Below are 19,871 nucleotides of genomic sequence, written 5' to 3' on the forward strand. Positions count from 1 at the left end.
GTCTAACTTTTCAATTGAAATGAGTATTTATCGTGTTCAGTTTGTATTTCATTATCACTTTATATTCCATAAATACATAGATCCAACTACTTTCATCCAAAAAAATAAAATAATCGACACTTATAAGATTCGTGGCCGTTTTTTATTTTCTTTGATAATTTGAACTTTTAAAGAAATCTATGGAATTCAATTTGAAATACCAATCGATTAATTCAAAATTTTGTTATCCAACGAAAAGTGACGCAATCTACAAAAACTGAACTTCAAAACAATGGTAAAAGACTTTTGTAAGAACAAGAGAGAGATGACACTTCGTATTTTTGCAATTGCTACTTGTTAGAGATTTAAGTGATTTTTATCTTTTTTGAAATATTTTCTCCCATGATTTATCTCCAATCTGTTGTTGAAGATTTGTAGTTTTTCAAATTATATAAATAAAATAAATACAAAAATTAGCCCTATAACAAATAAAATATTGACATTTTAAATAAATATTGAAAGTGTTGACAAGAGGTCCTATTAGATGCTAAAATATTGTTGTTTTGAAAATTTTTCCTAAAAATTAATTTAACTGTTAACTTTGAAGATTTCTACTTTTAAGACCGTATAAGATATAAAGTTATGGTATTTGAAATAATTTATCCCATCATATTCTCTCTTTATTCCATTTTAAAATGAAACTTCCATAAAATAAAGGTGGTGAGAATAGATACTCTTTATTGATTCAATTAAATGGCTCTTGATCACTTAATATGTTTAATATTTGTCAAGATAAAAAAAATACTAGCTAATATTTTATATTCCTAAATTATCTATATAACATTTTTTTTAAATGATTCCTTTTCATTTCATTTTATCTATTTGCATCGAAAATCTGAGGAAACATGTCAGTGTAATTTTAGAAAAAATATGTTAGTGAACAAAGAATAATTAGGCAAAATATATAAGTAAATGACATTTAATTTTTTATGTGGAATATCAACTTGGTTCACCTAGAAAAAAAAAGGTAAAAGTAAAATTGGCTTGAGGAAAAAAGAATAAAATACAACTTGAGGCATGTATGATTTTTATTGGACGAAGCCTATAATGATTCTATAGAGGAACACTAAAAGGAAAAAAAATAATATCATGAGAACAAAAATGATTTAATTATTGTCGTGGATGGGTCAAAATTTGATGTGTGGACCAATAAATAAAGTTCACATGTTTAATTAAAACTTAATTAAATATCTTATAATTTGGCGCTAATTGATGGATAATATAAGGCTAAAAATAACGCTAGTGGTAAATTTGATCCAATAAATGGAAGGAAAATATTTTTGTATCATTTTTAATACGTTAATGATATTTTTTCTCTAACATATGAAAGTGAAAAATAAATTTAATTCGATAGATAGAAAAAAGACATTTTATATTACGTACTTCTAATACGTTAAGAGCACTTGAAAGTTGAAACTCATCTCCATATATAAAGGGTTTGAGACGCTGAAAAAATGATCTTGTGACATTTATTTACATTATAAAAAAAAAAAAAAAAGGTTGCATATGAATGTCTATTAGCTATTAGACATGCAAATTGAATTCTATAAGAACCGAATCATTTTGATTTTGGATAATTCTCGTCTCATAATTTAATGAGAAAATTATATAAAATAACAAATTATTAATTAAAATTAAATGTTATAACCACAGTTTCATTTAATTCTAATCCGTAGTAAATATTTTGCCATTCACCTCTCTCCCCAGATTTCTCGCTTGTCACTCTCCTAATCTCGCTCGCCACTCTCTCTCTCACTTTATACAAACACAAATGTATAAATTGTGTTTGTGTTTGTATAAAACGAGAGAAAACTGTATATACAAATACAAATACATATATTTTCGTCCTATACACTTATAATTATACAATACAATTCTTCCCCTGTCAAGTTCTCTTTTTGCCTTTCTCTCTTTCTCGCTTTATACAAACACAAATTATACAAAAAAAAAAAAACTTTCTTAGTTGTATACAGATTCCAAATATATACTTATACAATTGATTTTTTTGTTTAAGTATACCGAAATATGCGTATTAATAGCCATAGCAAACATAAAGTTTGGTATGGAGTGCAATTATGCAAACTATAGTTATAACATACAAATATGATTTTTATGTTTGTTAAACCTAAAATTTACTCTAATTTAATTTTGGGGATTCAAAGTCTATTTCTTTATTATATCCAAGTCAAGCCTTTATCAATTCATTGTTTATCCAATATTGAGCTTCCATTTTGTAACTCTCTAAATATTCAGTTCGGAATTGATATTAGGGAAAAAGGATAAATATACCCCCGAATTGTCGTAAATGACATGTAAATATCCTTTGTTATACTTTTGGGACATTGGTGCCCCTGCCGTTCAAAAACTAGAGCATATATACCCTTTATACTAACGGACATACACGTGTCATAATCTTATCCACCGATCCGACATTTATCGACGGAGTGAAGGACATATATGCTCTAGTTTTTGGATAGCAAGGGCACCAATGTCCCAAAAGTATGACGGAGGGTATCTGCATACCATTTACGATAGTTCGGAGATATATTTATCTTTTTTCTCTTGATATTAAGATGCACATTAGTTGAAGGAAATTAAGATCCGATTTATTATATAATTATAAACCATTCTCATTTCATGAATTATTTTTTGAGATTGAGTTGTGATCCAAGTCCATCACCTAATATTTATCATTCTTACTCAAGTTAAATCGAGAGATTGTAAAGTTAAAATCATGGCTTCTGAAATTCCTTTGTTAAGTGATCATCCTTGCTTATGCTTTTAAGGCCTCTCATTAGGAGTCAAGTGAAGGATTAGATGTGTTAATTGGATTGATTGAGCTGTATTTAGGTGGGTCAAAATAAATTAAGTTAATAAATGAACGGATTATTAATTTATCTAAAAACTTACTTGGACTAAAATAAATTGAGCTAAAATGATATTATAATACGAATCACAATCCAATCAATTTGATTCTTTTTAAGTTTTAATTGTTTTTTTAATTTTTTTATATTCTTTTAAGGATTATTTTATGGTTTAAAGTTTAAACTCCACTATGATTAGTAGTATATAAACACATAATTTAATATACTAAACAATTCCCATATTAATTCTGGCGTCGTCACTTAAGGTAGAATTTTTATTCAAATTTAGTATTATAAAACAACGTATATAACATATATATCAGTGTGAGTAAGTGTATATAAACTTTATTTTTATCTTGATAGATAGATTGTTTTCGATAAACTTTCGTCTCAAGAAAAATATTTTCAGAAAATAGATTTGACAAATATAAAAGTAAAAACTATAGTGAAAATACTATAGAAAAAAAAGTATTGACAGCAAAATAAGTAAAGATACCTAATTAAAAAAATCTAGTAGTAATACATTTGAATAATTAAAAAGTAGTAGAATAATAATACTAATACTGAGCAGATAAAGATAGCCTAAGCTAGAATCATGCCGTACTAATCCTCTATCCTAATTTTTGATCTTCATCTTTTCTATTTGGAATCATGTCCGCAGTGACAAAAGAATGTGTCATACCATATCTAATCACCTCTTTCTAAGTCTTCCTCGATCTACCTCTACTCAAGTATATCACTATCAATCTCTCTCACCTCTTCACTGAACTTCGAAATACATTTATACCCAACGTTAAAGGTAGATACCAAGCTATTGGTTTCAATAATTTTTACTTAAACAATATATATTTATGTATATGTTTAAAACACAATTAATAACACTAAATTATATTATTCTACCGTTCAGAACCTACAAAATTAAAATTCCGCTCAACAATACCCTATCTAAAAACTTTCTCACGAAAAAGTCAGCGTTTGGCATTAACATGCATGTGTGAACTGTCAGTGAACACTGATGATGATCGATGATCATTTGATCAACTTAATCACTTTCTGTTCGCTTTTAATTATTATGTTACGCTTTTTAAAAATTAATTTAACTAATATTTTAAAGTTAAATTAGATTATATTAATTTGATATTTTAAACAAAAAAATTTAGATATTCAAAAACTATACGAAAAGTACTATAAATTTTAATTTTTTGCATCAATATGATGAAAAATATATCATAAAATGTTAGTCAAAATTATTATCGTTTGACTCTAAAAAAGGAAACTATAACAATTAAAAGTGGACGTAGGTAGTAATTACTTTTCACTCAACCTTGCCAAAAGATTAACATAGTGAAGTCAACACTGAGTGACAAAAGACCATACTCCATCTGTTTCATATTAATTGAATTTGTAAGATAATGCATACTAATTACGAAAATATTTAAAATATACTTTAAATCTTACTTTCCACTATTGTCTTTTGTGAAATCATAAATATAACTTTGCAAGTAGTACAATTCATCTCCTAGAAAATATTAAACTTCATTTAAAAAAAAAGGATAAATATGAAAAAAAAAATCAAACACTTATCTTGAATTTGAATAATTCAATAATTTTAAATAATGAAAAATGGTCAAAAAATTCAGTTAATATAAAATAGTGAGCTTATTGATTTTAAATATGATTATGATTCACAACAACCACCGCTTCTTTTTACTAAATATATCCATTTGGTAAAATTGGTATGATTAAGATATAAACAAATATATGTAACATTTTTCCTTTCTCAGTCTCTAGTTTCTCAATTGTCTGATTTAGTCTTTTGAATCCTTCAATCATTGAGGAACAATAATCGCAGAAAATTATCTTGTCGGTATCCTTTTGAATATTGTATTGCAAGAAAGGTCGTGTAGTCTATCTTAAAGCTGGGCTTATGAAATAATTTGGCCCAAGAGTTCCTCTAGCATAGTCTAGTGCTTCATTTAAATCGTTGAATTCTTTGAAAAGTGGGGTAGGAAAGTCTCTAATTGAGTCTATTACCTCGATCCAAGTCTGGAAAATGCCTGCTAGCTTTCCTTGAATTACTACGTAGAATTTAAACCTTTTGTCTTCATTTTTCTCCGTAAAATAATAACTTACTGAGTTTAATACTGAAATAAAATAGCTATTGTCTCTTGAATTTTGTTGTATGCTATCCATAGATTGACTATCAAACATCTTTGATGTTTATCTATTTTTGTCTCTGGCTTTACTCTGAAACTTAAATTAGATGGAGGATAAAATATTAGATTCTGTCTTCCAAAGTATAGTCTTTCCATAGGAGTATTTAACCTTGCATCTTCTACTCTTGTCTGTGATCGAAACAAAGTGTTTCCCAATACTGTCTATAAATATATATCTTTGTCTTTTTGCCCACTGTTACTTGAACTTGAACTGGATGCCTTGTCTTTATTATTTCTTGTACTCAAATGGAAAATAAATAATTAGTTTTCATAAGTCTGCTTAGTTGATCCGCTAAGGAATTATCTTTTCCTTTTATATGTTCTAAAGATATATTGTATATTGATGTAGCGTCTAAAAAATTTAGCCATCTTCTTTTACTACTATTTTTCCTTCTATTTTCTGGTGGAATTTTACAATAGCTTCACAGTCAGTTCTTACCAAAATTTCCTTTTTATTAATAATATATAATTTGAAACTATTTAATTCATATATGACTGATAAAAATTTTGCATCTATGCTACTCATGTTTCCTTTCTCCTTGTACTTTCCACTGTGATAGGCACAAAATTTTTCACCTTTCTTGTCTCCATATACATTGTTCTTTGTTTTTAATACTGCTCCCATCCTTCTAGACTTCCGTCAGTTTCCACTATTGGCTAGTCAGTTTCTAGTGGGAGGGCTAAATCTGGTATATTTTTAACCATTTGTTTAAGCTTTTGTACTAATTTTATGTCTTCCATATTGAATGTCTTCTGTCCATGAATTCCTGTCTTAGAATATAAGGGTCCTACTATTTTTCCTAGGTCTTTTATAAAATTTCGTGCGTAGTTTAATATTCCTAGAAATTTTTGTAAGTCTTTAGTATTATCTAATTTATCAAGCATGTTGAGGACCTTTTTTGCTATATGGGTTTGTAATTTTATCTTTCAATTTTCAATTTCTACCCCTAGGAATTTTATAAGATTTTTACATAATTTCATTTTTTTTTGCTAGTTGTAATTCCATTGTCTACAAATAATTTAAACACCATTTGTAAATGTCCTAGATTTTAGTTGGTATTATTGCTAAATACTAAGATATCGTCTACATATACTAAAATAAAAATTTTATAATCTCTAAATATATTATCCATCTTTCTTTGAAAGATTGGAGGAGCTGTTTTTAAACCGAAAGGCATTACCAACCATTCGAAATGTCCTTCTGGGCAAGTAAAAGTTGTCCATTCTATACTGTCTTCATGCATTTTGACTTGCCAGTATCCGGATTTACAATCAAACTTACTAAAAAAAATTCTTCCTTGTATTCGATTTATTAATTCTGATTTGTCTGGCAATTTATATCCATCCATTCTAGTATTGTCATTATGTCTTTTATAGTTTATTACCATTCTAGCTTTTCCTCTTAATATTTCATTATGATTTCTTACCATAAATGCAGTTGACCTATGTCTTGAAGTTGATCTTCTTATTACTCCCAAATTTAGTAATTTCTTTTATCCGATCTTCAAATTCTTTTAGGTCTTCATTTGTGGATTCTATTGAAGCAGTTTTAACAGTATATTCTGGGTTAATAATATCAAGTCTGCAAGTTATATGATTGGCTTCCAGTGCTTCAGAGGTCTTTCTCCAATTATTTCTAATTTATCTAAGATGGAAATTACCTCCTCTAGGTCTTTCTGATTTTTTATGACTCCTATATATTGTAATCCCTTTTTGAAATTGTAAAGTTCTGTATTTATTTTTATTAAGTTATAACTTTTTTCTAGTTGTATATCAGATAAACTTAGCTCTAATAATTCAATTTCTTCAATTTCTTCAATAACATGTATCTTAGTACAATTACATTCTTCTCCTTTATTACATTTTGATGTATTTGTATCAGTATACCTAGATCTTGTTGGAGCTGATTCTGCTGTTATTGAGGTCTGAGTCATATTCTTAGAGAATATTATTCCGTCTCTAGTAAGGAGACAACTTCCGTTGTTATGTAATAAGAAGTCTAAACCTAAAACAAAGTCTACTCTAATATTTAAATCTCTAACCCATATTTTTTCTAATTTATATGTGGGTTTATAAAAGTCTGCACATGTGTATAAAAAACTTACTTGAGCATTATTAACATAATGTTTATATACATTTGAAGATCCATCCATTTGCATGGCACTTTGTGGTTCTGGAAATTCTTTTATTATATGTAGAGGCAGGATACTTCTATTTATTATACTTTTTGTACATCCAGAGTCTACTAGAGCTAAAGTTTCTATTTCGCAGTTTTGAATCCTTATTCTTGTTAATATTTTGATAGTATTAATTTTTGTCTTCATTACAAATTAGTCCTTCAAATGATTTATAATCTTCTTTTTCATTAAAAAGTTCGATTTCTTCTTCTGGCGTTGTATTTTGGTTGGTTCTTTCTTCTGTTTTTTCTTTTCCCTTTTCTAATTTACTTATTCTATCTTCTAAACTATCAATTCTTTTTTCTAAAGATATTAATGTTTTTTCTTTTGTACCTATTGTTTGGTCTATAAATTTGATGTTAAATATTTTGTCAATGCACATAAGGCATCCTTCTATATAGCAATTCATACATTTAGCTCTTCTGTCTTTACTGGGGTATCCTCTGCAATTAAAACATCTTTGACTATCTAACCCTTTTCCTTTAGAAAATTGGTGATCGCATTGTATATTAACAAAAGTAAAATCTTTGATGTTTAAATCTAATTTTTCTAATCCTATTTCGTTTATTAGAGTTTCTTCCTCTGAATCAGACGAATCTTGTTGTTTTCCTTCTATTGCATCTATACTTATTATTGAATATATGCTTTCATTATCTGACATGTATTCATCTACATTTATCAAGGTTTCTTGGAAGTTTTCTATAAGCTGAGCATTTCTCGTTCTACTGTTATTTCTACCTGGGCAAGTATTAGCTAGATGTTCTTCACTTCCACATGTAAAGCAAGATAGTCTATTTTTATAAATTCTGTTATTATTATGTTTTCTTACGTGTCTATCTTTATTTAGGTAAGGCTTTCTTGTTGTAGATCTTCTTAGATAATACTTTTTTCTAGGTTTGTACTCTTGGTTATTTTGATGTCTTTTTGTATTTTCTTTTTGGTGTACTTTGATCATAGTTTTGGGTTGTGTATATATTTTTACAAAAACATGTCTCATTTTATTTTAATTGTTTTTGTATTTGTATATTTGTACATTGTAGATCTTCTTAGATAATACTTTTTTCTAGGTTTGTACTCTTGGTTATTTTGATGTCTTTTTGTATTTTCTTTTTGGTGTACTTTGATCATAGCTTTGGGTTGTGTATATATTTTTACAAAAACATGTCTCATTTTATTTTAATTGTTTTTGTATTTGTATATTTGTACATTTTTCTTGTAATATCTCCATAACATGTTGTATTTTATGTTCTATAGACCAGTTAGCGTTTGGATTTTGCATTACTCCCTCTCTCTTATTCCATCTTTCTTCTATTTCTCTTCCTAAGGCTCCAGGGAGTTTGTTAAAAAGCTTTTTTTCCAAGCTTTGATCAAACGCATTACCACTTATAGCGCAATAGTAAAAATAGTCTTTTAAAAAGTTCTTTATATGACTTCAATTTGTTATACTAAGTTGTTCTAATTTTATTAGTGCATTCTTTTGTAACACTACTAATCCGCTATTTGGATCTTCTCCTGTTATTAAGATGTGTATTTTATTAGTAAAATTATACGGGTTTGATCCCATATTTACTAGTTCTTGGAATTCTTGAGGGTAAGCCACTTTATATGCTTCTCATACTCCTTTGATTGATTCTCCTAGAAATGTCTCCATGTATAACTTAATTTTATTTAAGAATCTTATCATTTTATTTAAACGTTTTTATTTGGTATCAGAGCCTACGTTACTATTATGTGATAATTTATTTATGCAAGTAATAATATATATGCCATCTAGAATATATAAGAAAAGATTTAGGTCATACGAAAAACAGATAATAATTGACCAGGAATATCATTGGTATTTACTAAAAATAAGACAAAATTATTCAGTTATATACGACTTCTTAATAGAACAAAGACAGCTATATCTAGAGCAATTAGAATTATATTCAGATTTATTGACATCTTCACAAATACCGTCTATACACCAAGAAATAAAACAAATAGATTTACAATTACCTACAATAGGAGCTAGAATTAATCATTACATACAAGAAATCAGAATAGAAAATCAAGATTGAAAAAACAGAACCTTATATTTAGCATAAAAGGAAGAATATGAAGTATTAAGATGTTAGAATATTTAGATTTAGAAGTAGTTTCAAAAAACAAAAGAAGACAAAAGAATATGTAAGCAATGACATCACAAGCCATTACTTATAAAGAAAACTCCACTACCCAAAAGAAAGACAAAATTATTCTATAATTCAAAATCCATTAAATTGAAATTCGACTCAACAATACCCTATCCAATACTTACTCCCGAAAAAGTCAGCTTTTGGCATTAATACGCATGTCTGAACACTGATGATAATTGATGATCAACTTAATTTCTTTTCACTCAACCATGTCAAAAGCTTAACATAATAAAGTCAACATAATTTTGACATTAATTTTCATGTGTGAACACTGAAAGTGATTTAAATATGATTATGACCTCCCCCACCCATCCCCACCCCACCCCTTTTATTTGATGTATTTAGGGTATGTGGGGTGGGGGGCGAGAGGGACATGGGGGAAAGGAAAAGAGAAAGAGAAAGAGAATGAGAATGAGATTCGATCCTTCACACACAAATAAAAGAAGGAAGATTTTAAACAAAATTATTTTTAATGGATTCTTTAGAATTGCTACCTATATGGTATATCATATATGTTATAACTAATATGCGTACGTTCACATTCAAATAATTTGTAAGTTATATGTTATTATTATATTTTTCTAGGTAATAATGAATATTTAGCTAAATATATCCATCTAATAAAATTGTTATGATTAAGACAAAAACAAATACATATAAGGTGTATCAGTCATGTGTTATAGAAAAGATAGTAGTGAATTAGTAGAAATATCCGTAGTGCATAAAATTTTAACGCTGAAAGAACAAGTTTTTAATTTTCTTTGACGTTTCCTAATTTTATTTCAACTTCTAGCAACTATAAACTATCCAAAAATGTCCACCAAAATGTTCGTTAATGAGATTAAAATATCCTAACCCCAACAACTTGCACTTTTGACTAAACCATTACTATTAATTAGTAGAAAAAAATATTATCTACATTTAAACAAATTAAACAGCAACTAACTACCGTTTAATTAAATTAATTCTTTGGCACGTGGATGACGATATTAGGGTGACAACATATTACAAACGTCACTAATTTAGCGCTCCTTAATTAACCATAACATGGCCACTTTAATTATTTTTATTTGGTCATTGATCATGGAGTAACTTTTTGAAATCATAATTAAGGGTAGTTAAATTGTATAGTAAACTTTTTTTATTTTTGTATCAAAGAAACTCAGTGACAAACTCAGAATTCTTACTTATATGGAGTCCAAAGTATGGAGAAGTATACATACGAAAAAGCTAAAGACAGCTCAACATCTATCATGTATACATAAAAAATAATTTTCAAATTTGAATGAACCCCTTGACCCTACCTTAATCCGCTCCTAATGAAATCAACTTAATTTGAAAAGGGCAGGGGGACATGAATTTTTTTTTAAAAAAAGGCCCTCACACTTGTTGACTTCTTGTTATATATACACACATACATTTATAATATTTCAAGCATATAGTATGGAGATAATTAATTCCTCAGTAGTTGATATGAGAAGATTAATAGAAGAGTTGAATTGTGGTAAGAAATTCACAAATGAGCTAAGAGATTTGATCAAGAAACATAATAATATTATGTTGGCTGAGGATTTGGTGGGGAAAATTATGACTTCTTTTTCCAAGACACTCTCAATATTAAGCTCCGGTGTTGAGTTGCATCAATTTTCTCAAGTTTCACCTCGTGAGAAATCCTCAATTTCATCTTGTCTAAGTTCGAACTACTCAATTGGTAGTTGCAAGACTTCATCACTAAAAGATGTCAATCAAGAAAGATGCAACAAGAGAAGGTGAGAATCAATATTGTTTGTGATGTAGCTAATACTATTACCATTACTTCACTCCTTTGACCCTCCCCCCCTCAATTTCAATGGCGTTTTCGTCCGAAAATCCATGGTTTTTCCCGTCAACCATTGAGCTTGGTGGACAGACTTACTTGATACTTTATTACCTTGTGGAACTAATCGAGATGCGTGCGAACTGGTCTAAATAAAAATATCCATTTTTTTCTAACAGTGATGATGTGCTCCTAAATTTGTATAAAATCAATTTTATACTTCAGATTTTACCATAAATGAGAAACTTTTATAATAACACAAATGTTACGAAAGTTTCAAAAGTTTACAATCTCACATATGTTACGACATGGTTTAGATCACACTTTTCAATAATCTTCATTATTGTTTCTTAAATTCCATGTTGATTCAAACTATTTCACCTAAAATTGTGTGAAGGAGGGAGTATTAATAATTAGCATTAGTAAAAATGGTATATATCACAAACTTTTACTAATATTTTGTACAGAAAAATTTCAGCTACAACCATAAAAGAAGTTTCAACTTTGGTGGATGATGGCCATGTTTGGAGAAAATATGGCCAAAAAGAAATCCTCAATTCTTCACATCCAAGGTTTAATTTATTTTTTTCATAATTTTTTTTCAATAAATACATTAAAAGTGTGATTGACACCTATTTATAATTGATTGATGTATGCAGGAATTATTATAGATGTACTTATAAATTTGATCAAGGATGTGAAGCAACTAAACAAGTGCAAAAAATTCAAGAAAATCCATCAAGGTTTAGTATCACATACCAAGGTCATCACACATGCAAAATTTATCCATCAATTTCCCAAATACTCTTTGAATCTTCAACAAATGAGGATTCTTCAATGTTATTGAGTTTCAATTCCAACACAAATAATTATTACCAACCTTATGTTCACTCATTTCATTCAACTTATAAACAAGAACCTACTAAAGAGGAGATCTCTCCGAATTTATTCTACCCTAATGTTGACCAAAGTCAATCATCAAGCAGGTTTGGTTATTTTCAACCGTCTGATGATGGTCCGATTAGAGCAGCATTGTCATCAGGGTTGTCTGATCATAGGGCCAACAACTCTTCTTGTACTACTAATTGTAGTTTGGAGATGGAGATGATGCTGGACTCTGTTGATTTTGAAGATTTAATTCCTTTTAACTTTTGACCAATTGGTTTTTTTGCGAAAAAATCTTATGTACTCAATTTATCTAATATTATGTTGATGCAATTTTGAACAAATTTTACTTATTAACATCAAATACACGCGCAATGCACTTCACAAAAACGATTTTTTTATTAGAAGAACACATCTCCATTTCATATGTATATATTGCAAACGTTGGTAAATGGTCAACCTTTGAAATTTATTTATTTTCCTAAGATTTAATAAATGGATGGAGAAAGTATACAACTTGCACTAATAATGGCTAATTAAATAACAATCAATTAATTAATGCTAAACAGAAGTTGACATTATTCTTGGCAGGCAGTACATGTATATATGATGACAATATTAAGGTGACAACATATAATAAACGTTATCTGCAATGTGTAATTAATAATTTCAGATTGGAGAATCTTTTGCACACATAACGTTCACACCAAACTAATAATTTTTATAATTTTAAATGAAATTATTAATAAATCTACCTTAATTAAGTAATAAAAAATTATATGTGAGACATATATAGTGCATTTAGTGGCTTAATTAAAATACTGAATTGTCCTTCAGGATGACTCAATTGGTTTGGAGGGTGGTCATCCATTTGGATAACTCGGAATAGATCCCCCTTATGCCTTTTGAATCGAACCTATCGCATAAAACTTGCCTAATGCGATTTACATCCCGTGTGTTGTGGGTTATCCTAAAATTCAAAAAAATTAATAATCTCCTCAAATCATAATATTTTAGATTTTATTGTAACAAACTTTAAAATGTTTGTAAAATAAATTGGATGTCCATGTGGGCCATTATCAATGTATCAAATCCATTCTTTAATGACTTTGGTCTTATCATAAATGTAATTACTACCGTAGCAAATTCACTCCTTCATAATTTAAGACTTATAAATTGCATTTCATCTACTACAGCAAATTCACTCCTCACAGCCTAATGAAATTTTGTGTTGTGACAATTTTCTTCAAAATATTTCCATTCGTACTAAACACAAGCTATATCTAGGTTATATCTTATATGAGTAATTAATAGTAATAACTAATATCATAAATTGTATTCCTTTAGATCATTTTACTTGTCGTTCTTATTAAAAAGGGAAAAAAGACAAATATACCTCCGAACTATTACAAATGGTATGTTAATACCCTCCGTTATACTTTAAGGTTGTATATACCCTTACCGTTACACTTTTGGATTGTGTATACCCTTAAAACTAACGGACGGACACGTGGCTTCATCTCAACCATTTACTCAATTTTATTTATTTATTTACCTAAAATTAGAAGATCCACCTGACCCACAACCAAATAACCAAATCTTCATCTATAATAAACCCAATGCATCCTTTGTAAAGTTTCAAACAACAACAATGAATCAACCCCTTTCAACAACACAAATAGATTGTAAGAATATTTTTAACCTTGTGCAAAATTAAAATCAAAAGCTTTCCAACAACAATCACAAAAATATGGTGATTCATCAAAATCTATTTCAAGAATATTTTTGAACCCTTTTAACCATAACAAATCAATTTGAGCTCAAATTTTTTGATTCAATTGCAAACCCAATTTAAAGCTTGAAGTTTTATCCATCAATGGTGATAGTATATTTAACCCGTTTCAACAACAACTAATCAATTTAAGTTCAAATTTTCTTATTTGATTGCAAACCACTTTTCTTGAAGTTTTGTCCATCAATGGTGATAGTATTTTCAATCCCTTTCAACAACAACAAATCAATTTAAATTCGAAATTTTTGATTCTATTGAAGACCCACTTTTAAATTTGAAGTTTTGTCTATCAATGGTGGTAGTATTTCCAACCCCATTCAACAACAAATCGATTTGAACAACAAATTAAAATTGATCTCTTGTTTTTCAACGAAAGCACATGCTACTGTGTCTTTGTTTTAATGAGATTTGAAAAAGAGTTGCAAATGAAGATGTATTGAAGAACAATTTTGTCTTTTGTTTGATTTAAAAGGTTTTGGGTTATGTTTTAATGGAGGAGGGTTCTTTGCTTTTTATTTTAATTTTAAATGCCATGGTGTTGTAATTTGGGTCATGGGTGGGTAAATTAAGAAAGATGGGTGGATTTTTGGGTAAATAAATAAATAAATTCGGGTAAATTGTTGAGATGAAGTCATGTGTCCGTTAGTTAGTTTTAAGGGTATACACAGCCTAAAAGTGGGTAAATTGTTGAGATGAAGCCATGTGTCCATCAGTTAGTTTTAAGGGTATAGACAATCTCAAAGTATAACGGAGGGTATGTACGTACCATTTATGATAGTTCAGGGGTATATTTGTCTTTTTTCCCTATTAAAAATAGATGATTCAAAAATAGTTGTTATTTTAGAAAAATCAAGATATAATTTAATATATTCTTCTCATTTTGCCCCTAGTAAATAGTAATAATTAGGGATAAGGCATAAGTACCCACCTAAACTATGACCGAAATTCCAAAGACAAACTTAACTAAACTAAGGTCCTATTACTCTCCTGAACTCATTTTTTTGGTAATTTTGTACACCTTTTGGCTTATGTGGCACATCCCGTGACACCACAATTAAGGCGTGTGGGAGATATTTGGATGCCACGTAAGTCAAAAAGGTGTACAAAATTATAAAAATAAAAGATTTAGGGGGTATAGAACCTTAGTTTAATTAAGATGTGTTTCTGAGATTTTCGATCATGATCTAGGGATACTTATACGTTATACCTAATAATTATTCTTGAAAATCATAAACATAGAGTAATTAGCACAAAAACTTAAGTGAAAAGAACATATAGATACTTTAATATTATGGTTGCTTAGATTAACTCCTTTTTTTTTTACTGCAAAGAGAATAACATATTAAATGAATAAAGATACTCCCTCTATTTCATATTAAGTGAATTGTTGAGACTTTTTTCATAGTTCAAAATAAGTGAATTGTTCAAAGTTCAATAGAGTTGTTTGGAACTTTTTTTTATATTTATCCTTCATTAAACGAGGTTCTTAACTATTTTACATTTTTCTGAGAATAGTTTGGATATATATAATCAAAAAAGTAATAATGGAAAGTATACTTTATTTTTTATCCTTAAATATCTTTCTTAAGGAATGTGTCATACCCCAATAATTCACTTTGTTAAAGAAATTAAAGGAAATAATAAATAAGAATATGATAGCTCAAATATAGAGCTTCTTAAGAATTCGTGTAAATAAAATATATGACAAGTAAAATGATTAGAGGGAGTAGCTATTACTTTGTTACCAAGGAAATTTAAATCTAAACTAGCTTTCCTTGTTACATTAATCTATCTTTATTACTTAATATACATTATGATTGCAAACTTTCAAGCTTAGAACTCAAAAAAATTAACACAAGATGCATAACCCCCATCCCAACCCTAACTCCACAAATTCACACAATACTTCACTTAACTTATTTTAACACAAGTTTAACTTTCATACACTGACAATACATAATTATTTCAAACTATGGTTCAACAAACCAATATTAGATCATGAAGATCAACATACACTACTATATATAGTTATTTTCCCCTTCAAGTACAAGATGCATCATAAACCCCACCCTAATCCCAATAGTTCACACAATATTTCACTTAGCTTATTCTAACTCGAGTTTAACTTTCATACACTAACATTACATAATTATTTCAATCTATGTTTCAACAACCCCCTCAAGCTAAGTACAGGTCTTATTCATAGTTCTTGACAAATTTCCAGCAAAATCGCGCTCGCGTAGACCCCAAACCAATGCTAATGAAGACACAACCACAGGAACAGGACCAAACATCCAAAACAAAAGAGGAAATGTCATACAGAGTACTCTGTCACCAACAAAAGCCAATGTAAATCCTCTTTCAAATATGGTCTCTGTATGTCTTGGATTTATAGAGAATTCCCCTAAGGCATTAACCAAGAAATTAGCATCTATTAAGAAACCAAGTGCCATTGAGCTACACAAGAAGCTAGCCACCAAGAAAATTGTTGCTGATCCATATTTTAGTACAATTGTTTTCCCTGTTTGTGACCCAAAGAAAGCACTAGTAAATAAGTTGCTCACTTTTAATGTATTGTTTGTTAAAGCTGCCATTGCTAATGTTATGAGAATTGTGATTGTAGCTGTTAGTATTGTCTCCATTAATGCATTTCGTAAACTTTGTACAGCCAATGTGCCTTTCTTTTCACTTCCCTATCACACATACAAAAAAAGAAAAAGAAAAACGTTATTCAAACGCAAACTCAACATCTAGAGTCAATGAATTCAAAATACATTATATTAATAGTTATCAAACCCATAGTAACCCCTAGATCTGTGTTTGTTCATTCGAATCAGGGGTGGAGCTACAATAGTAATTACAAGTTTGGTAACATTCAGTATCTTTGACTCAAATTTTATATTCACATTAAAAATTCATGTAAATTATGTACGAATAATTTATCCAACACTCACTCAACTAAAGGATTTGTGAACCAAGACCTAATAAACGAAAAATCATGACCCTGCCTCTGATTGAATCATGGTGTAGCCACGAAGTACGAGTTTAATGAAACCAAGTAACTTTAGCTCAAATATTTTATTCAAGTTAAAAATTCATTTAATATGTATGTATAAATAATGAACAATCTATCCAGAGCCTAATATGCAAAAGAAATTATTGTGATCAAGAACCAATAAACAAAATATCGTGACTCCGACTTTGATTAGAATCAGGCGTAATCACGATGGTAATTATGAGTTTAGTAGAATTCAGTAACTTTAACTCAAATCCTATATTTATTTAAAGAATCAGTTAATAGGTACGAATAATCTATCCAAAGTTCTCTAAGTCAAACAAAATTATGATCAAGAGCATCATAAACTAAAAATCCTGACTCGACTCCTGATTAGAATTTTCATAAATATTTAATTTATAGAAATTTAAAACAAAAGAATGAAAGGGAAGAATAACTTGCTTGATTGAGCTCACGCAGCCAAGATCTCCTCTTGAGCATGTTCATACCAATAGTGGTGTGAGAAGGCTTATGCTTCAAGTAATGCCAAAGATAGGCATGATAACCAATTGTAATGAAAAGACTCAAAGGGACTAATATGGTGTCCAAGTAATTAATGGCATCACTAGCCATGAATTCAATTTCTCTAATATAGAGAGAGTCTTAGTAATTTGTTTGGTGTTTTTATTACTTTTGAGTATTTGAGATTGGTCTCAACACAAGGGGATAGTATATTTATCTTTAATTTGCTTGTAGAAAGATGGATGGGATGTGTTGAGATAAGTGGAGTTATACGTCATTAGCAACTAGCAAAAAATTTTTAAAAGGGGACCAATTATATATGCACTATTTCCAACTTTCGCCAAAATTTAGGTGGGGATGTCTATAGTGGAAATACACACAATTGACAATATATATATATATATATAAAATAAAAATTATGATGGGAGGATAATAAAATAACAAATGGAGTGTGATAAAGTGGGAGTGTTTGTTGGTATAATGACGGAGTCAGAAATTGCATTGAGAAATATCAAAATATAAAAAAAAAAAAAAAATACGTAAATTTAAAATCTTAACCCTTAGCACAAGGTGACTCTGTTGGAGGGGGCAGATGTGGGCGAGAGGGGTGGGAGTAGGATTGAAGAAATGAGACGAGGGTGAGGGTTGAGGGCGTGGAAGCCGGAAGGGAGGAGTTCAGCAAAAGGCTACTTATAAAATTTGTTTTTTTTTTTTTGGTTAGAAGTCCCTTTTTAAAATTTTTGTAAGGAACTCATTTTAAAAAAAATATTTTTTTGAAACATTGGACCAACTAAACATGAAAAATCTTTTCACCATATCTAACACACCCTAAGAGTTTTATCTTTGGCAATATCATGTCCGATCTAGTTTGATTAATGAAAAAAAAAACATGGAAACAATTATGTAAATAAATATTTAATTTAATTAAAAAAATTATATATAATGATCATATAATTTAACGTGATAGTAAAACAAGCAAACGTTACAAATCCAGATCAAACAATTCTCACGCATGCATACTTAATTAAGTCGTAAAAGAAAAGGGAAGTACTGAAACATAATTAATTAGGTGAACAATATGTGTGTCTTACCTATCTTTTTTATTAAACTTTTTGATATTATGGTCACACAAATTACTACTTAACAACTTATTTGGAGGGTTTTAATTATTTACTTTAGTTTTATTATATCTATTTTAAAATTCACTGTATTAATTATGTAATTATAAAAAGTATCATTTTTTATGTAACAATTAATTCAGCATGTGATTACCTTTCCCCCCTTCATCTTGCTTACTTATTATTCAATTATTATTTTTTATCATTTAACTATCCTTAACTTTTTTTAATAATAATTTTATCATGTACTTTTTGTAATATTATAAATTTATTCTTTATATCACTGTGTGACACTATCCATCAATATCAATAGGAAATAATATAATTCATCAAAACAATACAATAATATAGAAGCATTAATACAACATAATACATTTTATAAATTAATACTCCACTATAGAAATTAGTGGTCATATTGTTCTACTTTTCTCTTTTTCTTTCCTTTTTTACCCTTACCGCAAGATACAATTAAAGTAATATACATATACAATTATGTACTTTAATTTGCATGATAGAAAGTATGAACTTCTTATAATTAGCACGTAAAAGAAGTTCCAAGAATTATGACATTAGATCATTGATACTTTCTTTAAAAACAAAACAAAAAAAAAGTTCCATTGACATACTTTAAAGGTGGCACCTAGGATTTAATTGCTAGGTAGTATATAATTACTTTAGCTCCAATATTGGAAGCTAGTGAGAGAAGGGTGTGTATATATATAGTTTCATGGTGAAAAAATTGTCAATATAGATTAGAGAAATAATATGGTAAAATGGCGAGTTTTCCCCAAGTGAAAAAGTAGAGGGGTAAAGGCTCCATCAAGAAGGCAACAAACAAGAAAGACACAATATATAAATGTCTTTTAATTTGGTTTCAGCTAACATCTACGCCCTCCAATTTTGGATATGCACAAATAGACACTTAAACTTGTATAAAATTGAACAAGTAGACATACACATCCCATGTGGCATAATACACATGACACTATATAAGACACAAAATCGTCTTGTAGGAAGTCACGTAGGATGAATGTGTTTATTTATTCATTTTTATACTAGTTTAAGTATTTCTTTGTGCACGCTCAAAATTGTAGGACATAGATGTCAGATAAAACCAAATTAAAGTGCATATTTGTGTATGATGCCAACAAAAAAGGTGTCAAATTATTGGGATAATTTTAGTTCATTGTCTTAGAGTGGTCTAGTTTATAAAATAACCAACAAATATATAGACTTTATATATTTAAAATGTAATATACTTAATCCGTAT

General features: G+C 28.8%; 2 protein-coding genes across 2 annotated transcripts; one reads left to right on the plus strand and one right to left on the minus strand.

Moving 5' to 3' along the window:
• Positions 1–10,931: 10,931 nt before the first annotated feature.
• LOC107057867 (probable WRKY transcription factor 70) lies at positions 10,932–12,451 on the plus strand. The gene is made up of 3 exons (XM_015302928.1): positions 10,932–11,242; positions 11,757–11,861; positions 11,949–12,451. Exons 1-3 carry the CDS (start codon positions 10,947–10,949, stop codon positions 12,442–12,444), a joined length of 897 nt encoding a protein of 298 aa, XP_015158414.1. The 5' UTR covers positions 10,932–10,946; the 3' UTR covers positions 12,445–12,451.
• A 3,409-nt stretch (positions 12,452–15,860) lies between these two features.
• LOC102593750 (uncharacterized) lies at positions 15,861–17,725 on the minus strand. Its single transcript, XM_006362285.2, has 2 exons — positions 17,424–17,725; positions 15,861–16,659 (listed from the first exon to the last, which is right to left on the minus strand). Exons 1-2 carry the CDS (start codon positions 17,592–17,594, stop codon positions 16,150–16,152), a joined length of 681 nt encoding a protein of 226 aa, XP_006362347.1. The 5' UTR covers positions 17,595–17,725; the 3' UTR covers positions 15,861–16,149.
• Positions 17,726–19,871: the final 2,146 nt, after the last annotated feature.

Source organism: Solanum tuberosum, unplaced genomic scaffold (assembly GCF_000226075.1).
Source record: "Solanum tuberosum cultivar DM 1-3 516 R44 unplaced genomic scaffold, SolTub_3.0 scf00385, whole genome shotgun sequence".
In the NCBI taxonomy this organism is placed as follows: domain Eukaryota; kingdom Viridiplantae; phylum Streptophyta; class Magnoliopsida; order Solanales; family Solanaceae; genus Solanum; species Solanum tuberosum.